Source organism: Esox lucius, chromosome 7 (genome assembly GCF_011004845.1).
Source record: "Esox lucius isolate fEsoLuc1 chromosome 7, fEsoLuc1.pri, whole genome shotgun sequence".
Lineage (NCBI taxonomy): Eukaryota > Metazoa > Chordata > Actinopteri > Esociformes > Esocidae > Esox > Esox lucius.
The window spans coordinates 4,687,127-4,696,636 of NC_047575.1; the positions used below are offsets into that span (position 1 = coordinate 4,687,127).

Consider the following 9,510-nt stretch of genomic DNA (forward strand, 5'->3'; position numbering starts at 1 on the left):
CTCATTGCCATGAAGAAAACACAGTGGAAAACCAACCGATGGAATTCTGGGATAGGAAGTCTTTTGGTATAAGGTGTGGCGTATAACTGACTTCGGGGGTTTTCACTCGGCGTATACAAAATAGGCATATGAACGAAACAACAGCAAAACATTTATTAGTACTATCTCACAGACGTAGGTTAAATTATATACGTTTCCCCCAAATAAGCAATATTATGTAGCCAGAGACGCGTTTATGTCCCCACTCCACCCGTCAGTCTCCGTTTACATTGAGGGATGTCTGAAAAATCATAGTAGTGCTTTCATTGGCTAATTCCGGGGATTCCTTTTCTGCTATTGGATGAGTGGAATTTCGGTCACCGTGTGCTACTGACTCATGTGTTGGGGTACTCCCTTGTAAAAGAAACAGGGATGGACATGGAGAATACTTTGCTGTAAACGTTGTGTGCAAGGTAGGGTTTCTTCTTATTTAAAAAAAAAAACCTAAACAAGTTTTCAATTGATATTGAGAAACGGTCTAATTTAATAAAAATCCATTATTTTATTCTTAGAGTTATGTTCTCTACATTTGGTGGATAAAGTGAGTGAGTAAAGAGAGGCGGACAGCAACGGTCTGCCTTTTCTGAAAAATTGACAAACTCAACACGAGTCATTATAAATATTTAATGTGCTATTGTGGCAGCTATAGCTCCTTTGCTGCGATACTTTTAACACTAGAATAACACGTTTTATTTTTTTCCATCAAATGTAATTTTTTGATAGGCCTATTTCAATGTTTGTTGGATAATGTAAAGTCGTATTTTTTGTTTTTGAAAAGCGCAATTTCAAACAGGCGTATTCTGAAATGTATTACACCGTTTTTTACATGACGAGATCAGGCTATTTCAGATGGTGTACGCAAGCCGGGAAACTGATGCCTTTACAAGCATATGTCTCGTTGGTCTACACCAGACTGATTTAGGAATCGTTTATCACGTGCTGCTCTTATGGCAGATTGCCGGTGCGACTGCTGTGCGTGCCGCTTGCGTTAGGCTACATAAAACCCTGCTGTCTAGACAGACACAGTTTTAATATTCCATCTCCATCACACGCTTTCCCGTAATTATTGAATTTTGGAAACAGCCAGGATCTGGGAGTGTGTGCAGTAGCTCTCGCGCGACTGTTCATCTCTAACCTCTGTTGCTATGGGAACCACCCGTTCCCAGGGGTTCCTTCTCTGGCACATTTATACGTAGAATATTTACTGTAAGGTTGGCCTTGACTACATCATGGTGGTCCGGTGGTCTGTAGACATATACAAAATTATATACATCCATTATAGTGTGAGAGCATGCTCTTCCATCATGAATTGCAAAGGTCACTGCCATTTTAAGGGAAACCTACCATATTGAAACATTCACAGCTCTCTGTTTTTTTTAGAGATAGCCTTTTGTAGCCTACATATGAATTAAAGAGATGTAGCCATAATGGGTCTGGGATTTTTTTTCCCCAAACTTACAAATTGTTGTGTGCAATTATCAGCAGTTTATGGTTAATGTTAATGTTTTTATCATGGTTTGTTTTCACAATTTGGCCTATAAGGCCTATTTCACAGGACAAGACATACAGTACCAGTCAAAAGTTTAGACTCACCTACTCATTCAAGGGTATTTTTTATTTTGTCTATTTTTTATTGTAGAATAATAGTGAAGAGATCAAAATGATGAAATAACACTTAATGTAGTAACCAAAAAAGTGTTAAACAAAGCGCAGTAGCCACACTTTGCCTTGATGATGCATCATCCTTTGCATTCTTTTGGCATCCTCTCAACCAGCTTCATGAGGTAGTCACCTGGAATGTTTTTGCTGTTTTGAAGGAGTTCCCACATATGCTGAGCACTGTGTTTCTCTCACTCTTTGGTCCAACTCATCCCAAACTATCAGGAGTGGGTTTTGGTCGAGTGATTGTGGAGGCCAAGTAATTTGATTCAGCGCTACATTATTCTCCTTGGTCAAATTACACAGCCTAGAGGTGTGTTTTGGGTAAGTGTCATGTTGAAAAACAAATAATAATTCCAAACCAGATGGAATGGCGTATCGCTGCAGAACGCTGTGCTAGCTATGCTGGTATGGTGTGCCTTGAATTTCGAAATGAATCAAAGACAGTGTCACCATTAAAGCATGCCCACACCCTCACACCTCCTTCTCTGTGTTTTACGTTGGGAACCACACATGCAGAGATCATACGTTCACCCACTCTGCGTCTCTCAAAACACCATGGTTGGAACCAAATATCTTCAAATTTAGACTCCTCAGACCAAAGGACATATTTCCACTGGTATATTGTCAATTTCTCATGTTTCTTGGCCGTAGCAAGTCTCTTCTTATTGGTGTCCTTCAGTAGTGGTTTCTTTCAACCATGAAGGCCTGATTCATGGAGTCTTCACTGAACAGCTGATGTTTAGATGTGTCTGTTACTTAAACTCTGTGATTTATTTTGGCTGCAATCTGAGGTGCAGTTAATTGATGATATCTGAGGTTAGTAACTCCAGTGAATATATCCTCTGCAGCAGAGTTAACCGGGGGGCTTCCTGTGGTGGTCCTCATGAGAGATAGTATCATCATAGTGGTTGATGTTTTTTTTGCGATTTTCCGGATTGACTGACTTTCAATCTTTCAAGTTATGATGGACTGTAATTTCTCTTGACTTATTTGAGCTGTTCTTACCAAAATATGGAGTACTACAATACAGATATAATGATAGTCTTCTGTATACCAACCCTGCCTTGTCACCAGTGCTGGCTGTAAGCAAAATCTGATTTGGGTCCCTCTCTCCCCTTATGCCTAGAACCGGACCTGCTTGTCACAACAGAACAGATTTCATAGTTTTGATATCGTCACTATCATTTTAAAATGTGGAAAATAATACAACTAAAGAAATACTCTTGATTGAGTAGGTGTTTCAAAGTTTTGACTGGCACTGTACATTTCTACAGTTTTTGACATAATGTGAATAAATGCTGCATATTTTTGCCTCCCTTCTGTTCCTCTCCCAGGTCAGAGGGTCTTGGTCTGAGAAGCAGCGTGGTAGCATGGCGAAAGGTAAGTGCAATGCGTGACCTGCTCCACCCCACAAGACAGGAGATTGTTCTGCTAAAAAAAAGCCGGGTAGACATTTTAAGAGCACAAATTGTAGTAATTAATACATGCATGTGGGCTGTGACCAGAGTCTATATAACCTAATCCAGGTCAGAAGCATGGTGGGGGGAATGGTCAGGGGAGTGGCAGCTGAATTGGTCAGGTATCGTCTTGATCTGCAACACCACTAGGAGGACTTTGGACAAGGATGCTACAAGTCATTCAAGCCTGGTACTCCTGAGGTGTTGTCCAAGACCTCATGTCCTTAAACGGAGCAGGAGACAAGGAACATTTAGAGAGCACATTCCTTAGATTAACAAGGATATACAATGGAGAAGGAGAACTGACCCTACTCCCCCGGCACAATAATATAGCAGCGTAAAACACTGGGACTGTGACAGGGGGTCCAGTGACACTCTTGCCCTATCTGAGTGTAACTCTGGACCGGGCTCAACAGGCAGGAAGTAACTACACCCACCAAAGGGACACCAAGCAACTGCAACCTCCCTGAAATAGGGTTGAGTATCGCCCAGAGTTCACTCCCATTACACAAGGACAGCAACAGAGAAATAACAGTAAGCCAGTGACTCCGCCCCTGAATGGCATTGGAGAGAGGGCATGCCAATGGTGATGAGAGCCCACAAGGAAAGACAGCAAGGGTGGACAGTATCCAAGCCTTTCCGTTCACCTTCATACCCCTGGGTCATAGACCATGGTGAAGAGATGAGGCTTTAGTAGGCACATGAAGGGTTGCACTGAGTCTGCATATCTAACCGTAATCAGCAGATCATTGGAGCTCTATGAGAGAAAACCCTGCCTACAGCTGTTTGTTTAGAAATTCTTGGTACAATTAGATGGCCTGCATCTTGCAATCTTAGGTTACTTGTAGGTATGTATGGCTGGACCAATTCAGCCAGGTAAGTCGGAGCAAGTCCATGCAATGTTTTATAGGTTAGGGTCAGGATGCTGGTTAAGGGTAAGATTACAAAGACATAAAAATGCATGTAACCAACACAATTCTCCAACAAAATATATCTCACCTCTTGCTGGAAACAAACTTGTAAAGACAGAACACTATGTTGACACTGTTCGTAGTCATGAATTGTTTAAGGACCAATAGCACTTGGATATGATGATATTGAATGTAATAGCACTGCTGATAGGTTCATACTAAATGTAGTAGTTTCCAAAATAGTTACAAATGCATGTAATTCCTGTGATTATGATTTTGGTATTTTCCCTAACTGTAAAGACATAGGTACAAAATTAAACCCAGATGCAGTCAGGTTGAAACAGTGCAAATAGTTTATTTAGGAAAAGGATTGGGCAAGAGCAGGTTCGGGCAGACGGGGGTTCGGTACACAGGCGGTAGATCTTTGAAAACAGGCAGGCAGCAGGCTGGAACTTGGTCAGGGACAAGAAGAGGTTCAGTACACAGGCAGTAAGGATTGCAGAACTGGCAGACGATAAAACTCAGGGATCCTTGGCACAAGACACAAGAAGAACTGGCATAGAACAAACGAAGGACACTGGTTAAAAACACAAGTGATAATAGGAAGATGGGAGACACCTGGTGGGAGCAGGGAGCACAAAACAGGTGAAAACCTGAGGGTGTGACACTGTCAGATGCGAGAGTTTAACAGATTCTCTGTGGGTCTGTACGATCGGTTGGAAATGTGTCTCTAATGTGATCATACATTTGGCAAGAAGTTTGGAAGTGCAGCTCTGTTTTCATATTATTTGTTTTTGCAGTGTGCAAATCTCTATCAGTAGCTTTCTTAATTGGGAAGGATGCTCACTCTCCTCCACACGTCCGTCACTCCCTCCTGTCTGACTGTCCATCGTATTCCAAAATTGCAATAGTCACTATCTTTTCTCTCTCTACTGTCTCTCTTTCTACCTCTGTAATGTTCGTAGATGGAAAGAGTACTCACTCTCTATCCCTCTGTAGCGTTTCTAAATGGGAAGGATGCTCACTCCGTTCTCAAACGCTTTCCCCGAGCCAACAGTTTCCTGGAGGAGTTCAGACAGGGTAACATTGAGAGGGAATGCGTGGAGGAGAGCTGCAGCTTCGAGGAGGCCAACGAAGTGTTCGAAAACAAGGAGAGAACGGTAAATCCTATCACACTCAACTGTAGATACAACCGGATTGATGAATTCAATTACACTATGTAAATTTAGGTTTTTCCCTCTCTTCTCTCCTCGAGATGGAGTTTTGGAAGACACGTAGTGTCTACACGGTTAGCAGCCACGAGCAGAACCGGGACAGCCGTTCGGAGGGCCACCTCTACATGGTGGTTCCCTTGCTGGGCGTAGCCATCCTCCTTATCATCGCCCTCTTCCTCATCTGGAGGTGCCAGTTGCAGAAAGCCACCCGACGGCGGCCCGCCTACACCCATAACCGCTACCTGAACAACCGCAACACTCGCAGTCTGCCGCGCATTCTGGTTCACCGGGACACACCGTCCCACTCTGAGACCGCCTCCCACCCAGACTCGTCCCGGCCCAGCGTGGTGGTGAGCGGTGTGGAGAGGGTCGTAGGTGGAGGGCGTGGAGGGTCGCTGGTTTGTGCCGGTGCTCCCCAGGACCCCCAATCCCATTCGCATCCCCCTCAGAACATCCGTTCCTCCCTGTACGTCCAGGAACCGTCAGTGTCGGTGACGTCTCGTCTGTCAGGCGCGACACCACCCCCTTCCTATGAGGAGGTGACAGGACACTTGGAGAGTAGCAGTGACGAGGTGTCGGCGCCGTACAGCGACCCTCCACCTAAATACGAGGAAATCATCAAGGAGAAGTGAGCGGAGGTAGGAGGGAGGGTGGGCTGTGGGCCACACTCTTGTGTCCAATCCGCTCCTGCCCTACATCTATTCCTGGCCTAAAGGGGCTGACGAGAGCCTCACTTTCCTTGGGAAAGGAAGGCACTTGTATCTATCACCAACTGACCACAGTACACGGTTTGCACTTGAGAAGACCATCTGTACATCTATCTTGCCAGTGCCAGTGTGGGCGATGTGTTGTTTTTTCTTCTCTAAAGTTTTTGTGTTGCCGTTATGCATCAGTGTTTCTCGCTGTACTCTGAATGTGGTCGTCACTATGTACTAGTGCTTATGACTCTGCAGTGAGGTGTTATATCAGTAATAGCTGCGTGTTGGTGCCAGTATTGACCACTTGCGTCTCTCTACCAGCTAGTCCCCCATCGAAAAAAAAGCATTCCCTCACACTGACTACTCTCCTAAACTCGGAATATTACCGCACAACTTCCATGCCCCGTTCCTGACTGAGGCATGCCACTAAACCTGCAAGCCAAGGCCTTATCACGGTAACGAAGACATCGACATGGAAGTCTGTTCCCTATAGAGTGCAATACTTTTGAACAAGTGCACTATGTAGAGATGAAAGTTTCAGTTGGAACATGGAGCTGAGTTTTAGATAAATTCAATGTTGCCAAGTCCCTTCCCTGAGGGGGGTTTGGAACTGTGTAGATAAAGGCATTTAGGAAGTCACTGAGCCCTAATTATGACTACGCCCTTCAGAAGGTTGAGTTTTGTGGCTCATTAGAAAAGACCGGATATACAGAGCAGTGTGGCTTTGCCAAATGTGCACTGTTGATTGCGTGCACTACCTTCTGGCTGCACTCCACAAAAAAACCAGGAGAGGAAATAATACAAGAAATATTATGTATTCTTTCAGTTCCTGAAAAAGTTAATCATAAAGAAACAGATGCCAGTGTGACAGCGAACGTACTGGGATCAACTTGTCCTCTTCAATGTATGTCTAAACCAAAAATGCTTTAGGCCTTCTTTCTTCAACTGCCAGTTTACCCAAAATCCTCTCTCCTGCTGTCACTGTAGCTCTGTTCTGAAACATCTGCAAAAACGATTCTCGTGATTCTTGGATGTATGCTTCTCTCTGCTCCACAGCTAGTTAGTTCCTGATGAAGAAATTCACAAAATGTGGAAACATTGAATTTTTGTATTTAAAGAGTATTAATTAGTGTTTGGAACAAGTATTATTGATCTTTAGTGAAGACATTTTAAATTTTCCTCTGAAAACATTGAGGATGATTTTATATCACTGTTGTATGTAACCACAAAATGTTAAGCACTTACGTGGAGCTTGATGTCTCAGATTAAACTATTTTGGAAGTGAGGTAAACAAGCTATATATTTTCAATAAACAACAAATGTGTCGAGGAATTTGTTGATTTCTAAATCCATAATTCACTGGCAACAGGGCAGAGCAAGGCATACATCAACCCAACGTCCAGCAACCTACATCCCATTTTGCAACCATTTCAGTGCAACTACACAGAGAGAGAGTAGGACTGAACCAGTTTTAGTTAATGGAATCACTGGATTTTGGGTGAACTTTTTTGATGGAATTGTGTGAAATCCCAGTAGATGATAGGAAGAACACACATATTATCTAAAAAAAAAAGGTGCAAAATGTCAGGCACTGAAGCATTCAAATTTATGTCAAATAATACAATTATTGGATGACCTGACAGCTCTCACAAGACATGTATGGGCTGTTTCCCATACACAGACTAAGCCTAGTACAGAAGTAAAAATGAATTCCCATGGATTTTCCTTTATTTTTATTCCAGAACTAGGCTTAATCTGTGACTGGGGAAACGATGGTGTGGAGTTGGTACCAGTCCTTTAAGCTTACTAGCAAATATAATCTCTATCTTCTACACACACGTACACCCACACGCACGATCAATAGCTCCAACAACATTCCAGTCAACCCTCTGCCTATCTCTGTCAATGCTTCAGAGTGAGTTGAAAAACTGTTTACATTTTTTACTTTGATGTCGATTCAATAGATTCCTAAAAATCCCTTGAATAGACTATTGTGAACCAGCTAAAGGGTGTGAATTCTCATCTTCACGCTTCTCATTTTGTTGTTTGCCTTTTGACTGCTTTTAAAAAACAGTGTTGTTTATTTTGCTGGTGTATAGACCTCGTTCAACCAGGTATCCATCCATTCATTCATCCATCAGTACATGCAACAGGAGGTTTTCAGTATCTGCTCAGGTTGCAATGCCAGCACCGTGTTATACTGTACTTATTAATCACTGCCAATGGATGAACAAAATGGGATTGTAAAATAACTTTTACTGCAATACCTAGATCAGTGAATTCTGTCTGCTTCCAATAGTGCAGGTCCTGTCCGTCTTGGTCTGAAAACCTGAGCACTGTCTGTTTGCTTCTGTCTGGTGTGGCTGTCGACTCGTTCCCCTTGTCACCTGGTCCTTGTCTGCCCTCATCCCTCCACACCAATTGTCTTGGCCTCCAGTAGTCAGCCAGGATCAATGGTTCTTAGCCTGTTCTGACAGTGAAATTACTCATCCCATTAGGATAGTCTGGGAAGGAAAAGCTAATCAACACTACACAACACTCTTAGCCCTTATTGTTTGTGTAATGATATGTGTGTTGAACCTGTGTAGATGGATTGATGATTTAGGGATTACAGCTTGTGTGCAACATAGTTCTTTGTCAACATAGCTCTTTTTTTGTTTGTGTGCGTGCTGAGTGCTCGTTTGCTTTCATTCCAGCACTAAGGAATTCATTTCCCATGGTACTTAGATGGAAATAGGCCAAAGCCGCAAATACCTAAAACTGTCTGGAGTCTTCCTATAAACAGCCAAATCACTTTCTCCATTTTAGTGCAAACAAGCCAAATCATGTAACATAATATTCACATGCTTTTTATTAGATTCCACTGTACACTTACATTCATTATTTGTCTAAATTATTTTGATTTATACATACTATGGATTTATTATGACCTGTTCTTGACAATTGTTTGTTGGATGTTGCCCGTTCATTCTCAATGTGAGTTATTGATCCAAGGCTCTTTCATCTACTCTGCTGTTTGCGTTGGTTTATATTCAGGTAATGAAAAGTGTGTGTGTGTGTGTGTTTGTGCGTGCGCGCACCTGTATTTGTGCTGAAACACATTCCAAAAACATGTAATGAACTTCACCAAAATAAGAATAGCCCACATAAAAGATGGGTTCCATTCTTTCTTATATATTCATGTATGTACATGTACATATATATAAATATATGCCACACTCCAGATTATGTTTTTTAATGTTTTTTTAATGGATGCATGAATATCTGGGAGTTGTTTCAATGACTTGGGTTCATTGCTAAGTCTAAATTCCAAATGGCACTCTTTTCTACCGTGAGGAACTTTTTTTTTATCCCCTGCTGATTTTGAACATTTGCCCACTGACAAAGAAATTATCAGTCTATAACTTTAATGGTAGGTTTATTTGAACAGTGAGACACAGAATAACAACAAATAAATCCAGAAAACCGCTAGTCAAACATGTTATAAATTGATTAGCATTTTACTGAGTGAAATAAGTATTCGACCCCC

The 9,510-nt window shown here is 42.3% G+C and overlaps 1 protein-coding gene across 1 annotated transcript; it reads left to right on the forward strand.

The window, feature by feature from the left end:
• The first annotated feature begins 328 nt into the window (after window positions 1-328).
• LOC105008749 (transmembrane gamma-carboxyglutamic acid protein 3) lies at window positions 329-7,309 on the forward strand. Its single transcript, XM_010868106.4, has 4 exons — window positions 329-452; window positions 3,036-3,081; window positions 5,069-5,229; window positions 5,325-7,309. The coding sequence occupies exons 2-4, from the start codon at window positions 3,072-3,074 to the stop codon at window positions 5,913-5,915; spliced, it is 762 nt and encodes a 253-aa protein (XP_010866408.1). The 5' UTR covers window positions 329-452; window positions 3,036-3,071; the 3' UTR covers window positions 5,916-7,309.
• The last annotated feature ends 2,201 nt before the right edge of the window (window positions 7,310-9,510 follow it).

Bases quoted from the DNA above. Each gene is read 5' to 3' on its own strand.
- LOC105008749 (XM_010868106.4), top strand. The intron at 5,230-5,324 runs GTAAATCCTATC...TCTCTCCTCGAG, and splicing joins TCGAAAACAAGGAGAGAACG to ATGGAGTTTTGGAAGACACG.